General features: G+C 41.5%; 3 protein-coding genes across 4 annotated transcripts; 1 reads left to right on the top strand and 2 right to left on the bottom strand.

Moving 5' to 3' along the window:
• Positions 1-1,410: 1,410 nt before the first annotated feature.
• On the bottom strand, positions 1,411-7,960 carry LOC6037557 (angiopoietin-2). 2 transcript variants are annotated; one of them, XM_038261580.1, is made up of 6 exons: positions 6,557-7,960; positions 4,167-4,499; positions 3,182-3,531; positions 2,103-3,125; positions 1,777-2,040; positions 1,411-1,718 (listed from the first exon to the last, which is right to left on the bottom strand). In XM_038261580.1, exons 2-6 carry the CDS (start codon positions 4,173-4,175, stop codon positions 1,547-1,549), a joined length of 1,818 nt encoding a protein of 605 aa, XP_038117508.1. In that variant the 5' UTR covers positions 4,176-4,499; positions 6,557-7,960; the 3' UTR covers positions 1,411-1,546. The 2 variants fall into 2 exon arrangements, with proteins under 2 accessions (XP_038117508.1, XP_038117507.1); XM_038261579.1 differs by lacking the exon at positions 6,557-7,960 and having other exon boundaries at positions 4,167-4,779.
• Positions 7,961-7,994: 34 nt separating this feature from the next.
• LOC6037558 (serine/threonine-protein kinase PAK 1) lies at positions 7,995-12,355 on the top strand. The gene has a single exon (XM_038261582.1). The coding sequence runs from the start codon at positions 8,390-8,392 to the stop codon at positions 9,944-9,946; it is 1,557 nt and encodes a 518-aa protein (XP_038117510.1). The 5' UTR covers positions 7,995-8,389; the 3' UTR covers positions 9,947-12,355.
• Positions 12,356-16,826: 4,471 nt separating this feature from the next.
• On the bottom strand, positions 16,827-18,471 carry LOC6037559 (methionine synthase reductase). Its single transcript, XM_001847405.2, has 3 exons — positions 18,250-18,471; positions 17,790-18,185; positions 16,827-17,733 (listed from the first exon to the last, which is right to left on the bottom strand). The coding sequence occupies exons 1-3, from the start codon at positions 18,346-18,348 to the stop codon at positions 16,888-16,890; spliced, it is 1,341 nt and encodes a 446-aa protein (XP_001847457.2). The 5' UTR covers positions 18,349-18,471; the 3' UTR covers positions 16,827-16,887.
• Between the last annotated feature and the right edge of the window lie 2,455 nt (positions 18,472-20,926).

The following is a 20,926-nucleotide window of genomic DNA, read 5'->3' as shown; positions in this document are numbered from 1 at the left end:
TACACATTATCACAAATTAAAAAACGAATCTTTTGCTCCTTGAACTGAAAGAATTGGATGAAATTTGAGTTTTTGCCAGCCATTTCTTTTCGTGACGGGACAACGAAAGGAGCAGATTTATGAAAAAACTCCTCTCCCGTACAATGGCTTGCAGACCACTTTTGGTCAATGTTCTTGGCTTTTAAGGTAAGAAAACGCATTTAAAGCACATTGCAATTATTGCATCATAATAAAAATGTTTTTTTTTTTTTTTTTCATTTTAAAAATCATATCGAAAATTGAAAAATGTGACATTTTGGTGTAGCTTCGCTAAGAATCGGTCAAACAAAGTTACAGTGTGAAATGTAAACAATAATTGGCCAATTTTAGGGAAATAAATAAGACCTGTTTTCGAAAGCCCGTAAAAATTACCAAACACAAAATTTTATGAAACAAAAAATGTTTTGCTATCATTTGAACCTTGGACAAGAACCTCTGTGAATAACATTGTGAGTTTGAACCGGTTTTAAGTGTTGAAAAACCTTTTCATTTGGTGCACCAGAGCACCACCTAGGCATATGAGCAACTAAATATTCAGGAGCACTTTTTTCTAAATTACAGAAAAAGCTTATTTTGATCAAAACAAAAGTTTTTAAACGTTTTGACTATTCATAAACAAGACAAAACATTGTTATTAGACCGATAGTTTTATTATTTTCCTCATTTTTCATGAAAATGGTTGTTTGTGGGTTTTGAATGAGCCAATCAAAGAAACCTGAAAATGCAGAGATTTTAGAATTTGTAATTAATGCTTCAGAAATATGGTCTTACAGCAAAGAATAAGTAGTTTTTAACACATTTCGAAGCATTTTCAAACAAATTAACCAATAGATTTTAAGAAACCGAGATTTTGGGGTTTAATAAAAAGTTGCTCATCTTCCTGATGGTGCTCTGGTGCACCACTTCAAATTCTACTTTTTTGCACCAATTCGATATTTGTGGGTCAAAGTATACATTATTACATTACATTATTGTACCAAAATTTAGCCATTTACTATTTTTACGATAAGCAAACAGCTCTGGGAGTTAGAGGGTTAAAAACGGTGAATCAGCGTCGGCGATTTGGTCGATTGTTTCACACAGCGATTCTAATCCTTCGTGAGTTGCTGGCAAGGTTGCTGGGCCTACTTCACTCATCGGCGACATTCACACAAGAGCATGCTCAGAGAGGAGCGAGACAAACGAAACTAAGGAATTAATCTTGGCAGGTTTGCGTCGCGTACGATTTGTGCTCGCGAGTGAAGCGAAGGATTTTCAAGAATGTGAATCAGGACTTATGTCACGAGGCTACTTTATGGCCAAAGATAGGCTTATAATATGAATGTGATAAGAATGCATTTTCCCTTATGAAATATAAAAGCATTATAAAATCATTTTTTATTGGAATAGGATGGATTAAATACAGTTGTGTGTACGTTAAGATCATAATTTGAAGGGATTGAAAAGTATCCTGAATACAATTATTACATGTTTGATAATCATACTATCGTAATATAGATTTTTGATGTTAAGGATCCTGTGGTTCCCCTTCCGTCGTCCACACTTCTCTTGATCGAATCATCATTGTGGACTCCTTCAGTGAATAATCACCGAGCCATGTTTCCCACAAGATTCCCGTAGATTTGTGCAATTTTGGATCGTCAGCATAGTAGATTCCATTCAAATTTGACTCAGCACAGCTAGAAAATAACGATTTTTAGTTAAAGGTAATTATTTCGCTTATTCATAAAGAGTCACCTGTTAAACCACCATCCACTTCCATAAGTTAAAGCACACGCAAAAGATCCGTTCGATTTGTCGTTAGCCCGGTCGAACGTGCTAAAGTCCTGATCGTTGTGATAGCTCATCGCGTCCGAAGCATTTCCGTGGTACTCGCTCACCATCAAATTGTAGTTGAATCTCTCGGAATCGATTCGAAACGTTTTGAACTCAGCCCATGCCGAGTTCCCTTCAAAATCCCAGAGTTCAACTCGCAGCTCAACGTTGTCGTCGTAGGTTAATCTAGAATAGGTTTTAGTGAAATGATTAAGACAGTCGACAACTTGGGTCGCAAAGCGTATCACGTGTTAATGAAGTCATTCCCGAGCCAAAACTCATGGCCCAAATCTCCAAATCCATATTTGTATTCGTTCCAGCTGCGATTAAAGTTTTCCTGCAGATCGTCCAACTTGCGTCGCTGGATCACGGTCCATGCTGGTCCGTCGGTAGCAAAGTAGCAGTAACGTCTGTTGAAGTCTCGATTTGCCTCGTTCAGCTCTATCTCGCCGAAGGTGTAGACACCGTTTTGTCTGATCGTAAGCTGGTGGCAGCCCTGCTTGTTCGGTTGATGAAAATCGGCTGAAACTTCCGGATCATCAATTTCGATTTCGATTGCTTTGTAATCTTTCTCAGTTGTAGTCGGGACAGCTCCTTCGCCACTTCCAAGATCCGTTACAACGTCGTCTTCAACTTTCATAGAACTGTTTCGCTCGCATTGCCGTAGATTCCGAGTTTCAATTTTCGCATCAACGTTGATCACCAGCCGTTCGATGCGTTTCAATAAAATATCCGCACTATTCGTAAAAGTCGTTATTTCGCGATCGGTTCGTTTGCAGCAACTCAGAATCTGCTCAAACTGATTCGCTTCCAGGTCGTAGATCCTTACAGTCCGTTCATCAACGGTTCGTAGCAAGTTGGTTAAACTATCCAGAGATCGACCGTGCTTACGATTTGCAGCAATATCCTTTAGCTTCTTTGTTGCAAGTTTGTCCAGGAAATCATCAACCTCATCTTCAAACTCCTGAACTTCCTTTTTCACTTTGGTGCCACCAATTCCGTTTCCATTTTTCTTCTGGCAATTGGCAGAAGTGGACTCCAAGCGATTAAGTTGTTTCTGTAGAGTACTGATCTTGGTCATTACCGCGGCTTGATCAGTTGATTCGCGATCGTTTCGTCTGGCACGATTGGCACTGGATAAGGCATAGACGGTTTTCGTAATGTCGTGCAACTTTTCGTTGATTGTATCAACCTTATCGAACACGTGCTGCACTTTAAAGTCCAGATTCGACAGTCGTGTTTCTAGCGCTGGTGGCGTACTTTCGTGTGCCCTACAGAGACAAATGTTGTATGAAAACAATTTCTAATAAATTTCAAATCATTATACTTCTTCAACAGTTCCATCTTTTGGTCCACAGACTTGATGTGATCATTCCAAGCCCCAATGTGATGCTGAAAGACGTCCCAAACCTGTGCCTTTTCCTGTAAACTTTTTATGTTGCTATCCAGACTGGTCATCGTCGTTAGAATGTTCATCATTCGCTGCTCCAAATTGATCAGATAGTGCGTGTTGAACTTTTCCAACGTAAACCTCACATCTTGCAGCTGCTTCCGAATATCGTCAGAGATTGCGCTTGTCGGCACCTGCTGTCTGTCGTTACTGGATAATCCCAAATCATTCTGCAGGCCACCATGTGCTTGGAATACCAAGAGAAACAAAATCGCAACGACTAGACACTAAAAAAATAAGAAAATGTTATCCACTTAATAAATCATAAATTTTACCCCGGAAAAGCAAGCAAAAAATCTTATACGCGTGGCGTGTCTAAACCCGGCTTAAGCCAAAGTAAACCTAAGCCCGGAGAAAGTGAAAATGCCGGACTATAAATAGCCGCCAAAACAAACGATTTATTTCTAGCACAGCATCCAGCGATCTCTGTTTGAATGTCATTGCCAAGCTTATCTGTTTTTAGTTTTCAAAAATCAAAAAATGATGTAAATTCCACATTTTTTAATTTTGTTGCTTACAATTACAATATCAATTCTAAATTTAAACATGTTGAACACAGATTAATTTAAGTTTTAAAGACAATGGAATGAAACACACATAAACCAGGTTATCATGTTTAATTATCATCTAAGAAATCAAGTACCGTCATCTGGGGCGAATCGGGACTACAGTCTAAATAGGGACAGCAGTGTTTAGAGCATTTAATGGTTATAAATTTGGAAATGGATGTACACGTTTTGTTGGTCTGAGTCTGTTCTAACCGAAACCAAATCAAAATATTGTACTCCTACATGGTTAAAACTGCTGTCCCAATTCGCCCCATGGGTCCCGATTCGCCCCAGTTGACGGTACTAGTACTTACCGCCATCATCTAAACTCAACACATACAAACACTAGCAAATAAGTCAACTTATAAATCAATTCAACGAAATTGAACGTAGAGATCTTATAAATACGTCCGATCGTCTTGAGCACCTTCCACCAACTGAAGCAGACGTCGTCGTCGGTTGGGCGTCGCGACGCACTTTGGCGCTTGAAGCATTGCGCATGTCCCGTTCTTTTGCAGCATCCGCGTGCTCCAAGTGCATGCAAGCTTTACGTTCTGTAAGTTAATGTTTTGTTTCAATTTTTAAACGTTTTCAATAAGATATTGACTTGTTGAGATGAACAACCCTGTAGTCGTCATCGAGTCGACCTAGTCGGCCGAACCCCCTGTCGACCTCACGCGCAGCTGTCAGAGCTGCAAAACAACAACAGCAAATGTGTTGCGTCATCCGTTACAAAAGCACGCGGTTTAATAAAGATCTCCAGTTTAGTTAGACAACTTACGCGTTTTTCTTCGGAACAAATCCGACCAACCTGCCACTCTGCTCATCAGGTTATGAGCCCAGGTTGCGCGAGTGCCGAAAAGTTGTTTTTCGCGGCGTTTTAAGTGAGTGAAGTTCGGAAGTTGGTGGAACGGATTGAGGATGGAGACCAACGGCGTTGTTGCGGGGGTGCCACTCTTCGTTGGCTCGAACTACCGGTCGTGGAAGTGCCGGATGCTGGCCGTGCTGGACGAGCACGAGCTGGATGAATGCATCCAGCAGGAGGCGGCGGAAGTGGAGGAGCTGAAGGTGAAGGAGGAGGACACGGCGGCGCAGAAGGAGGTAAAGTTGAAGGCGGCGGAGAAGAGGAAGAAGAAGGAGAAACGGTGCCGGTCGTTTCTGCTTTCGCGGATGGATGACGACCACGTCGAGCAGGTCCAGGACAAGTCGACGCCGAGGGAGATTTGGCTGGCCCTGGCTGCGTTGTACGAGCGGCAAAGTTTGGCGAAGCGTTTGCACCTGAAGCAAGAGCTGATTCTGCTGCGCCAGGGGGGCGACACTCTACGGGAGCACTTCACGAAGTTTGACCGGATCATTCGTGAGTTGAAGTCCACTGGAGCGACCATTGATGAACTCGACGTCATCTGTCATCTGCTGTTGACGGTGAATCCGAGGTTCGAGATGGTGGTGACGAGCATTCAGACGGTTCCGGAGCGAGATTTATCGCTGGAATTCGTCAAGTGCCGTTTACTCGACGAGGAGACGAGGAAGAACTCCAGCGAATCGGTCGGTGTGAAGACGGGGGAAGCGGCTTTCTCGGGAACGAGTGCGCTGAAGTCGCAACAGCAGAAAAAGAAGAAGGCGTTCAAGTGCTTCGTTTGCGGAAAAGAGGGCCACAAATCTGCAGACTGTCCGGAGAAGAAGTCTGACGCGACGAAAGCGAGCGCACGCTACGGGTCGAGTGACGACGAGGTGTGCTTTGTCGGCGTGGAGAAGCTTCCGGAGCTGCGGGAGGTGAGCTGGATCGTGAACTCTGGTTCATCGGAACACATCGCCAAGGATCGTGAGTTGTTCGAGGAGCTCGTGCCGCTGAAGAACCCGGTGACAATCGCCGTTGCCAAGAAGGGGAAGTCGATCGTTGCTGAGCATCGTGGCGTGATCCGTCTGACCTCAGCCGTGGACGGAAAGACGATCCCGATCGCGCTGAAGGACGTTCTGTACATCCCGGAAGCCAGCGCGAACATGTTGTCGGTTCGGAAACTGGACGAGCGCGGACTGAAGGTGGTGTTCAGTTCGGGAACAGTGAGCATCAAGCAGGAGGCGAGAACTGTGGCGATCGGAAAGCAATCGGAGAGGCTGTACCTGTTGGTTCTACACGAACGTGGACCAGGTCGCGTGCCTGAAGATCCGGAGGGATGCTCCGAGGGCGCAAGCGACGAAGCGGAGAAAACCGAACCACTACGAGGCCGAAGCAAGCGAAAACCGAAGCAGGACAAGAAGGCGTACATGGGCTTCGCCTTGAGTGCAGCTGACTGCGCCCCTGTTGCGTTGTTGGAAATAGAGGAGCAGCCTGACGTATCGAGGAAGAAACTGCTGGTTCTGCGCGGAAGCCGGATGGCGGAGCGGCAGAAACGTTTTTGGAAGTCTGCGTCCCTGCAGCAACGAAGATCAAGGAGAAGTTGAGAACAGAGGTTCCGAAGATGCGAGCAAGGCATCGACTAGCGAGTGGAGCAGGACACGGGCAAGGAGCCGGTGTGACCTGCTGCGAAGGAAGACCGAAGGAAGATCCTCGAGGTAATCGGCCTGGAGCAGGCGGATGTCGTGGGTGTGCTGATTCAGCAGGGGCTGATCATTGTGATCCGGTGGCATCGTGCGGGACATGGCGACTCCCAGGATTGAGCGGGGGTGTTGAGATGAACAACCCTGTAGTCGTCATTGAGTCGACCTAGTCGGCCGAACCCCCTGTCGACCTCACGCGCAGCTGTCAGAGCTGCAAAACAACAACAGCAAATGTGTTGCGTCATCCGTTACAAAAGCACGCGGTTTAATAAAGTCTCCAGTTTATTTGAAACAACTTACGCGTTTTTCTCCGGAACAAATCCGACCAACCTGCCACTCTGCTCATCATGACTAAACTTTGAAATCGAAGGCAAGCTGTGCCTTTTTGAAGGAATATGAGTTTAATATTGTTGCAGTGTGAATGTGCGTGTGTGTGTGTGTGTGAGATAATTAGTCCTGTATCATCGTTGATCGGAAGGCACGTTGACATTTTTGTGCGCCGTGGTTTCTGGATGACCCCATGTTTAGAAGCTTGAAGTGATTAGGGTGAAAGTAAATGAATAAGCCTTTTGACTCAATATTTTGCAAGTGTAATAATTTTACCAACTAAATCTTAGTGTTATTGCTTTAGGAAAAGAATATTTAAAAATCTTAATATTTAAAGTATTCCCATCATCCCTTTACAGTTCAGAATCAATTATCTGAATGTCGTAGATTATGACCTGCGACACTGAAGTGCGATCATCCGAAAGTTCGGGACTTCGGATAATCGAATCATGAACAAAAAAGCCTTAACTCTGACATTTAATTCGAGTTCTGCGACCCCGTTTTAGTTAAATTTGAATGGTTGTTTGGATTTAAAAATTCTCAATCACTTCAGAGATGTGTTGGGGTCTTGCTTAAGTTCGACAATCAAGAATAAGACAGCAACACCAAAAAATGTCTGATTCGAGTGATTTTTTTCCAACCTTTCGCTTACGTATAGTTGTACACACTTTGTAAGGGCAATTGTATGAAATGCCAAAACATTGCTAATCTGGGCTGGAGTCTGGACTGTAGTATCAAGTTATATACAGCAGTTCTTACAACTGACTATGACCGAGCCACGTAACTTAGTGGTACCGCCTTGTAAGCGGTAGATCGGGGTTTGAATCCAGGCTCGGATCAACGCAACGGGTGATCTCTTCTCTTCTGGATTCGATTGCTGAGTATAGGGAAGATGTGTGTATCACAAACTGGACCTTTTCATACCTATGGAATGTGTTTACCTTAACATGTTAACATTAAATTAAGAAATAGCCGTGCAGAATATGGTTAAACAAAGATTATAAAAAACTGGAGTACAACTTATCAAAAGTTACCACAAATTAACAAGTTTCATGGATAAATTCTTTCGATATTCATTCATTCGCCAGTCTTTCACCAAAATCATTCTTCCATGTCGAGGGACGTCCTCCAGCTGTCAAAAAGGCATGGAAAACATCGCAAAACTTCACAACTAGCCAGAAAAGTGTGCGTGAACGAGCTTACTACATCCAAGTGGCTCGTTTTTCTGGTGGTATTCGTGCGTACACCAAGTCGTGTGGTGCTGCTGGCGATTCGTCATTCATTCAAAGAGCGAGTGCCAGTCTGGAGTATCCTTGTGTCTGGAAATAAATTACTGTTTTCGGCTCGTCCTTGCGGCCTAATCGGACTAGTTGTGCACAACAAAGCGAGCCCAGTACCGTCGGGTGACAATAGTTGACTGTTTGAATATGTGCCAACGTTCGTGCCTCCGCAAATCGCAGCCAAAGATACGGAAGTCTGGCTCACCACGGCGCTGCTAGAAGAAACCTTGAAGGAAAGAAGAAGAATATCAGAGCCACTCCTGCGCCCATTGTTACTTGTGAACGAATCGGAATCGGTTTTCTGAACTCCTTGGTGATTGTTTAGTACGTGCTGCTGCAGGTTCTGGATTTTTTTTTCCTATCACGACGTTGAGCAAGACAAATCTATCACGATGATGAAAAGCTTGTTTGGCCGGAAGAGTGCCAAAGAAAATGACCGTAACAAAATATCCGAGATTGGCCTGCCCACAAATGTGGTGCACGGTATTCATGTCAGCAAAAACCATCTCACGGGCGATCTGGAGGGTCTGCCGAAGGCATGGATTCGGCTCATGGACGCGTCCATCACACACGACGAGCAGAGCAAGAATCCGGAAGCTGCCTACCAGGCAGTCAAGTTTTACAACTACTCAATCAAGAAAAAGGAGCAGGCAGAACCGTTCAAACCATTCATCACCGAGGATGCCATCCACGAAGAAACGGAATCGATCGACCAGTTTCTGGACATGAAAAATGCGCACAAAAGCGAAGATTCCCTGGAGGAAAACTTTGCCGAGGTGTCTCCGCCGCCGCCTCCACTGCCGAAAAAGTCAATGACCTTGCCTCCGAAGCCACAAATCATGCCTAAACCTAAAAATTACCCCAGTAAACTGTGCAAGGGTGTTGAAAACCTAAACCTGTACCAGAGTGGCAATAAGGACACGATGATTATACACAACAACGATGCTGCCTTGGACAGTCACAAGAGTGCGTATGATTTGGTGAATAAGGTTGATTTAGACGGCGAAGAGCTCATACTGAGGCCTAAGGAACCGAACGCACGGGTACCGAAGAGCGATGAACAGGTCTACAAGGAGCTGAAGCGGATTTGCAACATGAGCGATCCTCTCGAAAGATACGAGAAAACAGTCGAAGTGGGCAAAGGTGCTTCCGGGGTAGTGTTCATTGCCGTCGATCGTCAAACGAATCAAAAGGTGGCAATCAAAACCATCGATATGAAAAATCAATCGTCCAAAGAATCCATCCTAAACGAGATTAATGTACTGATGGACTTTAACAATAAAAACTTGGTCAACTTCCTCGAGGCCTATTACCTGGAAGCGGAAGATCACCTGTGGGTTATCCTGGAGTACATGGACGGTGGACCGCTAACGGACGTGGTCACCGAAACGGTGATGAAGGATCGTCAGATTGCGGCCGTTTGCCGAGAGGTTCTGCAGGCCATCAGCTTCCTGCACTCCAAGGGCATCATTCATCGGGACATCAAGTCGGACAACGTGCTGCTAGGCATGGACGGGTCGGTAAAGGTCACCGACTTTGGCTTCTGTGCCAACATCGAGGGAGATGAAAAACGGCAAACCATGGTGGGCACTCCGTACTGGATGGCACCCGAGGTTGTGACACGTAAGCAGTACGGCAAAAAGGTGGACATCTGGTCGTTGGGCATCATGGCAATCGAAATGATCGAAGGGCAGCCGCCGTATCTGAACCAGGCACCGCTGCGTGCTCTTTATCTGATCGCTGCGAACGGGCGTCCCGACATCAAAAGCTGGGACAAGCTGTCGGACAACCTGAAAGATTTTCTCGACTGCTGCTTGCAGGTGGAGGTGGACCAGCGGGCATCGGCCGACGATCTACTCAACCATCCCTTCCTGCAGGACTGCATGGAGCTGCGAACTTTAACACCTCTGATCAAAGCTGCGAGGCGTTTGCTGAAGCGTGACAACTGAGCGATTCGTACAGAAGTAAAACAATTCAAACGAGTGCCGATGTGGCTGTGAAAAATTAGTGCCTTAAAATAAATCGATTTTTGTTCGCGCGAAACGAGAAAAAAAACCGAAGAGTCATGTGAAGAGCTAGAAAAGTTAAAAATTGATAAGGTTTCAACACTTTTTTCCCTTCATGATAAGAGCTCGACTTTGAAAGGCGTTGCAGTCAAGATTAGTAAATGTGGTGTATGGCGCGAAGAAAACTGATTGAAATTTATTTTCCATGCCCGCTACAGTGTTTGAAGTAATCGTCCATTTTGTGAGCAGTGTGTTTAGTGTATTCGGAGACATAAAGTGGAGCACAATTGAAATTAGTCTCTCTTTAGCGTGGAACAAGTCGAAGAAGGAATGTGCGTAATTACGGGACATACATCATCCAACGATAAGGCAACGTTGACGTTTGAAATTTGAATTTGGGACAGTGGTACTAACTTGGTGTGCTGTCTACCTATTTCGCAAAAATATCAACTTGGCTACCATCCTCCTCATATGGAGCTGCCAAACCTATAGGTACCGGTTCTGTGTCGGTTATAATCAGTTACCAAAGCTTTATTTACCTATACGAAAGAGGACACAGCAAGTGATAAGATGAATCAAAGAGCGTTCCGAAACCGAGTGTGACTCATGCATGTTTTCCCGTTACGAGGTGTCTTTAAGAGCTCTCCACGGGTAAAACGTGACTGAGCGCTCATAAATTGTGCCATGAAAAGAGGAAAAGGGGGAGGAGTAATGCTTTCACTTTCTTTTTGATTAAGAAAATTGCTTTCTGTCAAGATCATCTTCGGGGATTTCTGCTTTGCCCCGCGTCGCTTATGTTGTGTGTTCTATTCCGGTGGATGTTTACACATGTAGATTGTGAACGGAGTGCGCTCTGCTGTGTAGGAAATGTATATTCGATGATTTGAGGTTCGCGTGCATGTTTTCCATAATGAAATAACGACTTGGAACGGGCTGTAGACAGCACTTTATACCTTGCTTCGATACAAACACACACACACACACAAACGCGCACCAACACTCTTCAAGTAAAGTAGATGTCTGTAAATAATAATAAAGGCATGAGGCAAACTGCCTATGCTTAAGTACGTAAGTACGAATCATTGTTGTGTACAACCAGGGCCTTACATTGAATACTGGCGAAGAAGATCTGTCTACAGGCCGCAGCGTTAGCAGCGAGAATTGAGAGAGCACGAGTAATCTTCGGTGCTCAGAACTGTGAAGGTGTCACTTAATGGCAAATAATCATAAAATTAATTTGACCTTTCTCGATATACTACACACGTCGTCAGTCGTGGCTACATCATTAGATTCGCCCCGTTCCAAGTCCAGCTGAAAAAATACCAATCAACCTAGGGCCTTACCGTTGGATGAGTAGAACTCGTTTGAACTGAAAATACCAAAACCAGCAGCAATAACGTTGAGCTCAATTTTTTCGACAAAAAAACCCCGCCGTCACTTAGTGACGAGGAAGAAAAACGCACCATTCAAACGCGTGACGCGTGAAATATTGTAAAGGAACGCACTAGTTCGACAAAAAAAACACCCACAAATCTGTAACCAATGCATCCCTTGATATACTTATACGAAGCAAAACTACATTGACTGATATAGAGTTGAGAACAAAGTTTGATACACAAAAAAAACATTTTAGAGAGCCATCAAATATTCTTGGAAAAATTTATCTTTATAAACGCGTATTGAAGCATACTATTGTATAAAGTAAGTTTAGTGCTAGGATTACGACACATGATAAAAATGTCACACTAGAAGTAATGAATAAAAAAAGTACAGCAGGCATGAACACGAAACAATCACCGCACAACAGCTACCAAGTATGGCAATATGTATCGCATTTATAAGCAACACCCCTTAATTTTCTATATTCCTATTATATTTCCATTCTATGGCAAGCAAAATAAAAATCAAGCCCTTTTATACGAAACAATTCCACATCCTTGTTTTAGGTAAACAGTAACCATCAGTTTTCTGTCGCGTATTTTATTGAATAGTTGTAATAAAAACATAATTTTACGCATATCATTGACTCAGTGTATTACGTATGAGCGTGTACATAAGTATTGGTCACTTCAACAGCATAACAAATTGAAGTAGGAACAATGACACAAAACATTTTATTTCCGTATTACATAAGCATAGCAGTATCTTACGAGACCAACATTATTGTTTGATTTATCCAATAAAGCAAATCTTGTAAAATAGTCAAACGAACCTTGTAAAACGCAATATGATTTGAACGTAATAGCTCCTGTATGGTTGATTACGATGAAAATTAAAACAGATATTTCCTGCGAGTCGTATGTAGAACATAATGCCACAATAATCATGAATGTCAATTTTCTATTGTAACAATTTTAGTCAGTTTTAGTTGCATTATATCCGAAAGCCTTTTTGTGTAAAACATAGTTAGGGAAAATACTTGCGATGAGAAACATACAATATAAAAACTAACTTGATCCACCTATGTGGTTGGTGCATTCCTCACTCTTTACAAACAATGGGTGACATGATGGGACACATACGTTTGAACACAAATTTCATCTATTTTTTTTAGATCCGGAAAAAAAAGAAAAAAAAAACACTATAAAATATTCTGTATTAAATTCAATTTAACGAATTTCTGCACCAAAATGAATCAGCATGTGCCGGTTATTGCCTTCTTGAAGCCACTGAAGGAATTTTTGATCTAAAGCAATTGTGTTTCAAAATTTATATAATTTTGTGGTACAATCATCGACGTTCCTGTTGGCAATAATTGATTAATGACGATTTCCATAACTTTACAAGGAATGGGAAAATCTTTACCAAAAGGAATCAGCATGTGTAGGGCACTATTCTAAACAACTAGTTGAAGGAATTTTATCAAAATATTGAAAGCTACGCAAAATTTATACAGTTAAACCTCGCATAAGAGCGCCTCGTATATGCAACTTTGCATATACGAGTCATTCCACCTGATTCGGTTTTGTCGTAAGAGTTGCATATGCGAGGTACAGGGCTTATGGGAATTTGGCTATATGGGAGACATGGCCTATATTGTTATAAAAAATCATCTTAACTATGCAAATTTATAGTGTTTTGGAATCATTATGAAGTCAGCTATACAACTACACCAAATTTACAAGGTTTACGATGTTCTAGGTCATCCGAAACTTCCTCAAGTTAAGGCTTATGTGTTCACCGCCGTACAAGTATGAGGTAGCGATTGTGACTGTGGTTTTTGACCTCAGATCAAATCCAGATAGCCTCAGGGAGGTTCAGGGACTAGTCTACCGATATGTGGTGATGTTCTAGGTCTTCTGTAGAGTCCCGGGAGTTACGGCCGATGGGTCTACCGCCGTAACAAGATAGAGGTCAGTGGTTTTTGACCTCAGATCATATCCAGATAGCCTCAGGGATGTTCAGGGACTAGTCTACAGATATGTGGTGATGTTCTAAATCTTCTATAGAGTCCCGGGAGTTACGGCCGATGGGTCTACCGCCGTAACAAGATAGAGGTCAGTGGTTTTTGACCTCAGATCATATCCAGATAGCCTCAGGGAGGTTCAGGGACTAGTCTACCGATGTGTGGTGATGTTCTAGGTCTTCTGTAGAGTCCCGGAAGTTACGACCGATGGGTCTACCGCCGTAACAAGATAGAGGTCAGTGGTTTATGACCTCAGATCATATCCAGATAGCCTCAGGGAGGTTCAGGGTCTAGTCTACCGATATGTGGTGATGTTCTGGGTCTTCTGTAGAGTCCCGGGAGTTACAACCGATTGGTCTACCGCCGTAACAAGATAGAGGTCGGAGGTTTTTGACCTCAGATTCTATTCGGATAGCTTCAAAGAGGTTCGGAGACTAGTAAACGTATATCTCAAGATGTTCAAGGTCATCTGTAGAGTTCCTGGGGTTACGGACACTAAGGCCGTAACTCCAGAGTCTCCAAAATTCGCTGAAGGTATCCGGATGAGCCTGTTATAAAACTTACGTCCTTTGTCTTGTTACGGCAGTAAACTAATGGACCGTAACTCCTAGAATTCTTTAGAAGACCCCGATCATCACCACATTCTGGAAGACTAGTCCCTGAACTAGTCAAAAACTACCGACCTTTTAACGACGGTAGATCTTCCAGCCGTAACTTCCAGAACTCTACAGGTGACTTAGAACCTCCTACCCTGAGGCTATCCGGTATGTTGTGAAGTCAAAAACTACCGACCTCTGCCTTTTAACAACGGTAGATCTTCCGGCCGTAACTCCCAGAACTCTACAGATGACTTAGAACCTCCAACCTCTATCTTGTTACGGCGGTAGACCCATCAGCCGTAACTCCCGGGACTCTACAGAATACGCAGAACATCACCACATCGATAGACTAGTCCCCGGACCTCCCTGAGGCTATCCGGATATGATCAGAGGTCAAAAATCACCGACCTCTATCTTGTTACGGCGATAGACCCATCGGACGTAACTCCCGGGATCTTAAAGAAGACCCAGAACATCACCACACATCGGTAGACTAGCCCCTGAACCTCCCTGAGGCTATCCGGATATGATCTGAGCTCAAAAACCACCGACCTCTATCTTGTTACGGCGGTAGACCCATCGGTCGTAACTCGTGGGACTCTACAGAAGACCCAGAACATCACCACACATCGGTAGACTAGTCCCTGAACCTCCCTGAGGCTACCTGGATATGATCTGAGGTCAAAAACCACTGACCTCTATCTTGTTACGGCGGTAGACCCATCGGCCAAAAACCACAGTCACAATCGCTACCTCATACTTGTACGGCGGTGAACACATAAGCCTTAACTTGAGGAAGTTTCGGATGACCTAGAACATCGTAAACCTTGTAAATTTGGTGTAGTTGTATAGCTGACTTCATAATGATTCCAAAACACTATAAATTTGCATAGTTAAGATGATTTTTTATAACAATATAGGCCATGTCTCCCATATAGCCAAAATCCCATAAGCCCTGTACCTCGCATATGCGTGCTTCGCATAAGAAACCCCCATATGAGTTGCATATGCGAGGTTTAACTGTATCTTTGAACGAAAAATCATGACAATAATGGAAGTCTTTACATTAAGTGAGATCCGGTTTCGAACAACTACATAAATATCACTTAAGTGGTCATAACTCGAGACAGGGTTGCCAGATTATCAATGTTTTGGTCTTTTGGACACATACATTTAAGTTAGATCCGGATATTTGCTAAAACACATTTTTATACATAACATTTGAACTACTTCTCGAAACTTCAAACAATTCAATAGCGACGTATGGGACCCTAAACCGAGTCTAATCGGTTCAGCCAGTGCTGAGAAAACTGAGTAAGAATTTTGGTCACACACATACACACAGACATTTGCTCAGTTTTCGATTCTAAGTCGATAGGTACATACATGTGTATGCATGAAGGTGGGTCTACGACGTTTCTAAAAGTAGTTCATTTTCCGAGCAGTATTATAGCCTTACCTCAGGTGAGGAAGGCAAATGATCAATTGAAAATACAGGATAATGACTTTTAAAAAGTCATTCAATCTTAATTATCAAATATAGGGAAAAAACTAGAACCTGAGTAACCTGAGTAGTGGGGTCAAAAGGGCAACAAAATTAAATGGCAATTCCAATGAAAAAAGCTTTGTAAAATTCATTATACATCAGTACAGTTGTATTACAATAAGGGTTGTTTAACATTCCAACGCCCAAGGCTCCAAAAAAGTTGGAACGGTAACTTCAACTCAATGGCTCTCTGGTATAACTCAACCAATCAAGATGATTCTTCTTTCCAGTGATTTGTTAGGATGTCTAGATGATTCTAGAACTTGGCAGAACCTAATTTGACCAAATCTGTAATTTTTGCGATCAAAAACATCGTTCCAACTCTTTTTTTCGCGTGTAAAAAAAAATCGCCAAAAATTCCGCGGAGGCAGTCGTTTAAAAAAAGGTGGAACGATGTTTTCGGTCGCAGAAATTACAGATTTGTTCAAATCAAGTTCTGCAAAATTTTAGGATCATCTAGACATTCTTACAAATCACTGGAAACAAGAACCGTCCCGATTGGTTGAGTAATGCCCGAGAACCAGCGAGTTGAAGTTGCCGTTCCACCTTTTTTGGGAGGCTTGGGCGTCCGTGTAAGTTGGACATGCGTTGGGCGTTCCAGTGTTAAACAAAAACTGTATCGTGGTTCGATAAATATAATGCTATCGAAATACGATAATTTTGTGGGCGACAACCGTCGATATCTATTTTAAATATACTTCTTCAGATTTACCAAAATGTTACTGAAAACATATTTTTGATAATGAAGCTACTCAAAAGTTTAAGTACTAATTCATTTCAAAATATCTAATTTAAAAATACTAAAATAGTTTTTTTACACACAAATTTGAAGAATTTGCAATATATGTGTGAAATGGTGTGTTTTTTTTCATACATTTAATATGCATTGGAGGTTTTGTTTCAAAATAAGAAACATTTTTCAAAACAGTTTGCACTTCATTCTTAAATCATTGAAAATGTATACAAAATTTCATCATGTTTGGTAAACTAAATTGCAAACAAGAATCACATCACAGCTAAAAAAGTAGTAATCCAGCTGCGTGTAAAAGTGCTGGGTGTAATATAAATATTTTATGTAATTTTACGCCCTGAAATATGTAGCCCATCAGTATGGGAAATCTACTTGACCGAAATGTCAAGCTGATATATGTGTTTATCCTTACACATTTTCATCGGTCTGATGGCCGAGTGGGCTAAGGCACCAGTCCTTACTGTTAGTGCTGGGTTTGAATCGGTTAGAACTTTTTTTTGGTTTATACTAGATAACGAATAAGTAAGATGCTTTTTTGTTTATTTTTCTGTAAACAATTTATAACAAACTAAAAAACAAATGTCACAACCAAACATCCTCAATGTACTTATGCTTCGTTTTCCACTCCTTGATCAGTGCTTTCACCTGCTCGTCAGATATACACAAAACATCGGCCAAAATTTTGCCAATTTTCTCCTCAACTTGGGGAAGCATCATTTTCCCATCGCCACACACGTACAACTTCCCGTCCGAATCGCAAAGCGTCCGCACGAGCCGTTCCTTGCTCGCTTCCAGCTGATCCTGAACGTAACGGCAGTGTGCGTTTGGGTCCCGCGAAAATGCCACAGATAGATCGTTCAGAATGTTTTCCTTTAAGCAGCGGGAGAGTTCATCTCGACAAAGATAGCTCGTTTCCTCGTGCCGAAATCCTGCAAAAAGCCAAGCTTTTCCGAGTGACCCTGCTTCTTTTGAGTTTCTTCGATGTTCTAGGATTCCCAGATATGGAGCAATTCCCGTGCCAACCCCGATCATGACGATATCCTTGATCAGGTCGTCCTCCTTGTAGCTAAAATGGGTCGTGCTTCGAAAGTACAGAAACACTGGATCATTAGTATCACAACAGCTGCGAAGAAATGAGGTCGTCAACCCTGGACAAGCCTCGGATATTGAAAATAAAATTCTAACTTTTCCACCTTCGCCATGAGCGTTGGCAATCGAGTAAGGCCGAGGCATGAGGCGAGGAAGATGTTCGATCAGAACCGACACTGGAGGTTTGCACCTGGGGACGTTCTGGAGCAACGTGAGGAAACTCATTCCTGTCTTGAGGACCACATCGTCAAAGGCAGAACTATCCTTGCTGCAGAGCACGGAAAGGAGTCGTTTTTCTGCGTCATCTTCGGTGAAATCGAGGAGAGCTCGAATGAAGAGCTAAAATCATGAATGAATGTTGTTGAAAGTTGTTTAATTTGAGCAGAATTAGCTACCTTTTTTGGAATCGACTTCAAATCGAGACACTCGGCAAAAAGCTTCCTCAATGGAACCAATTTGGGGATGTAAACTGGAACTTTAGCACCTTTTTTCTTCGTAGCAGGATCAACCTCAACGCGATAGAGCTTGTGTTGGATAGACTGCAGTTCCAAGTGATCAACCAAACTGTCCACATCTTCATCTAAATTTCTTGTCAGTATACCAACGGTATCGCCCGGTGTCCAACGATAGTCGACTTCGGAAGCCGTGGTCAGCACGACGTCATAAACCGTTTTGATGTCCTCCCCTTGAGCGATGATTGTATGGTTCGAGATTTTGTATTGGAAGACTCTGGTGGCGCAAAAAGGTTGAATGCAGCTCGACTGCAGGTGGTAATTATTGGGTTTTTCTTCCTAAAAACATGATATTGTAGTTAATAGATTAAACAAGAAATATGTGTGCTTAAAATTTCCTTACATCCGATTCAGCATCCACCAATTTTATAAACTTAACAGGTGCAGGTGGTATGGTCAAAATCTCACCATACTTTTCGACAAGATGGGCTAGGTCAAGCATGCTGCCTTTTCAAACGAAAATTATTAAAATTTTAACTTAAATATTAGAATTTCTTTTGAATTTTCTACACCGTATGAACGAAATTCAAAATATTGTTTGCGATGAATTTGTACGCCTATTGAGAGCACGTTTCTCTCTGATGATTCATTTTCTGAGTTGACAGCTTCTCTTTTCTTATTGCGATGACATGGATGGTGAGTTCATTCCCACAAAAGTGCTAGCACCGTAAAATCCAAGGGAATGGTGGAAAGAGACGAGTCACAAATCCGTATAAATAATTTCAAGATTTTTCAGGTGTAAACCGAAAATGCGATCAAAAATTAAAGTGGAAGAATAAGGCTTTTAACTGCTTATTTAATTGTCGGTGTACAGGACGCCGCACTGTTTAATCATTTTCTGACGTCCATTCAATTTTGCAGTCCAAACCCAGTCATTGAATTGGAAAAATAAAATCTTTTTCAAATTTTCTTTTGTTGATTTGTGTGCACCTACGTCGAAGACCAAGATTGTTTACTTTTTGCTCTTTGGTCTGACAGTCTTGGTCTGACAGATTTGGTCTGTCAGCTTTATCATGGATTTTGGTCTGGTCTAGGCGAGGGATAGGACACAGCACCTTCCTGGTAAAATCAGGTAAAATGATAAACATACTGTACACAAAAAAGTACAAATTCCAAATCAACTTTTTCTGATTATTCTCAAATTCGACGGAGCTGTTTATACTATCAAAACTAGCAAGAATTCTGAATTTCAGCATAATCGGGCCACCTCTGAGCAATTCTCTACGAAATCGGTCTTTTTTCTTCAATTTTAATTTTTGTATTTTTTAATCCGGCTGAAACTTTTTTGGTGCCTTCGGTATGCCCAAAGAAGCCATTTTGCATCATTAGTTTGTCCATATAATTTTCCATACAAATTCGGCAGCTGTCCATGCAAAAATGATTTATGAAAATTCAAAAATCTGTATCTTTTGAAGGAATTTTTTGATCGATTTGGTGTCTTCGGCAAAGTTGTAGGTATGGATACGGACTACACTGGAAAAAATAATACACGGTAAAAAAAAATTTGGTGATTTTTTTATTTAACTTTTTATCACTAAAACTTGATTTACAAAAAAACACTATTTTTAAAAAATAAAAATATTTTTGGAATTTTCAAATCAAGACAAACATTTTAAAAGGGCGTAATATTGAATGTTTGGCCTTTGTGAAATGTTAGTCTTGATTTGAAAATTCCAAAAATATTTTTTTCGAAGAGATCGGAAAATTTCACAAATGTTTCATATATTAACATTGAAAATCGGACCATTAGTTGCTGAGATATTGACGATAGAAAATGGTGGGTTGTTTGGGTGAAACTTAGAAAACATCAATTTTCCTGTTTTTAAACCTTTGCATTGCAATATCTCAGCAACTAAAGGTCGTATCAACAAAGTCCAAATAAGCAAAATATAGAGAATTTTCTCAGCTTTTCAAAAATATTTTTTTCAAAACTGGGCAAACATGTGCACTAATTTAAAAAAATGAAAAACTGCGACTATTTTCAAAAAAGTCACTTAAATATGGCTATAACTTGAAAACGGTGCACTTTATCAAAATTTTAGTAAAGTACTTTTTGATTGCAAATTTGATTTTACATCGAAAAATGAAGTTGAAAAATTTTTACGACCAAAATTTCGATTTTTGAAAAATCAGTATTGATTAAAAATTCATAACTCGGTCAGTGATTTTTTGCACAACCTGGAAATTTCTGAAAAGTTGGCATTTTATGCCTTCTAAAACATATCAAAAAATAAAAAAATTAAAAATAGTGTTTTTTGTAAATCAAGTTTTAGTGATAAAAGTTAAATAAAAAATCACCAATTTTTTTACCGTGTATTATTTTTTCCAGTGTAGTCCGTATCCATACCTACAACTTTGCCGAAGACACCAAATCGATCAAAAATTCCTTCAAAAGATACAGATTTTTGAATTTTCATACATCATTTTTGTATGGACAGCTGCCGAATTTGTATGGAAAATTATATGGACAAACTAATGATGCAAAATGGCTTCTTTGGGCATACCGAAGGCACCAAAAAAGTTTCAGTCGGATTAAAAAATACAAAAAAAATCGAATGACCGAAATCCTAGAGAACTGCTCCTCTTCATTTTGGCGTTGTCCCAAAGTTTTGCAATTTTCGTCAATATTTAAATACTCCTCAATTTGAAAATGAATGGAATTTCGGAAACAAAAAATGATAAAGCAAAACTCGACTGCATTTTTAAAGAAAATTGAATGACGTCATAAGATTTTCGGCCGGAATCAATTTTTGTGCATTTTGTGCAATTGAAAAATTTATATGCACGTTTCCTAATATACAAGGCAAGCTAGCTACATACACTCAAACCCCGATGGTTTGACACCAACTGTTGTCAAACGAATGGGGTCACTTTTTAGTTTGACACCCTTTTTACACGGAGGTCACACAAACTACCAAACGCTTGTTTTGATAGTGTGCGTAAGCGCCGTGTAAAAAGTGACAGTTCGTCACTTTTTAGTTTGACTTTGGCCATTTAACGGGGTACAAACTAAAAAAGTG

Source organism: Culex quinquefasciatus, chromosome 3 (genome assembly GCF_015732765.1).
Source record: "Culex quinquefasciatus strain JHB chromosome 3, VPISU_Cqui_1.0_pri_paternal, whole genome shotgun sequence".
Classification (NCBI taxonomy): Eukaryota; Metazoa; Arthropoda; class Insecta; order Diptera; family Culicidae; genus Culex; species Culex quinquefasciatus.
The sequence above is the reverse complement of the archived record's forward strand: the minus strand, read 5'-3'. Positions and strand labels throughout refer to the sequence as shown.

What these genes read in the sequence shown, in the direction of transcription:
- LOC6037557 (XM_038261580.1), bottom strand. An exon ending in AAGATGGAACTGTTGAAGAA is followed by an intron (nt 3,126 to 3,181) that starts GTATAATGATTT and finishes TTGTCTCTGTAG; the next exon opens with GGCACACGAAAGTACGCCAC. An exon ending in GGGAATGACTTCATTAACAC is followed by an intron (nt 2,041 to 2,102) that starts GTGATACGCTTT and finishes AACCTATTCTAG; the next exon opens with ATTAACCTACGACGACAACG.
- LOC6037558 (XM_038261582.1), top strand. Translation starts at nt 8,390, where the DNA reads ATGATGAAAAGCTTGTTTGGCCGGAAGAGTGCCAAAGAAAATGACCGT.
- LOC6037559 (XM_001847405.2), bottom strand. Translation starts at nt 18,348, where the DNA reads ATGCTTGACCTAGCCCATCTTGTCGAAAAGTATGGTGAGATTTTGACC. An exon ending in TGGTGGATGCTGAATCGGAT is followed by an intron (nt 18,186 to 18,249) that starts GTAAGGAAATTT and finishes TCATGTTTTTAG; the next exon opens with GAAGAAAAACCCAATAATTA. An exon ending in TGAAGTCGATTCCAAAAAAG is followed by an intron (nt 17,734 to 17,789) that starts GTAGCTAATTCT and finishes TCATGATTTTAG; the next exon opens with CTCTTCATTCGAGCTCTCCT.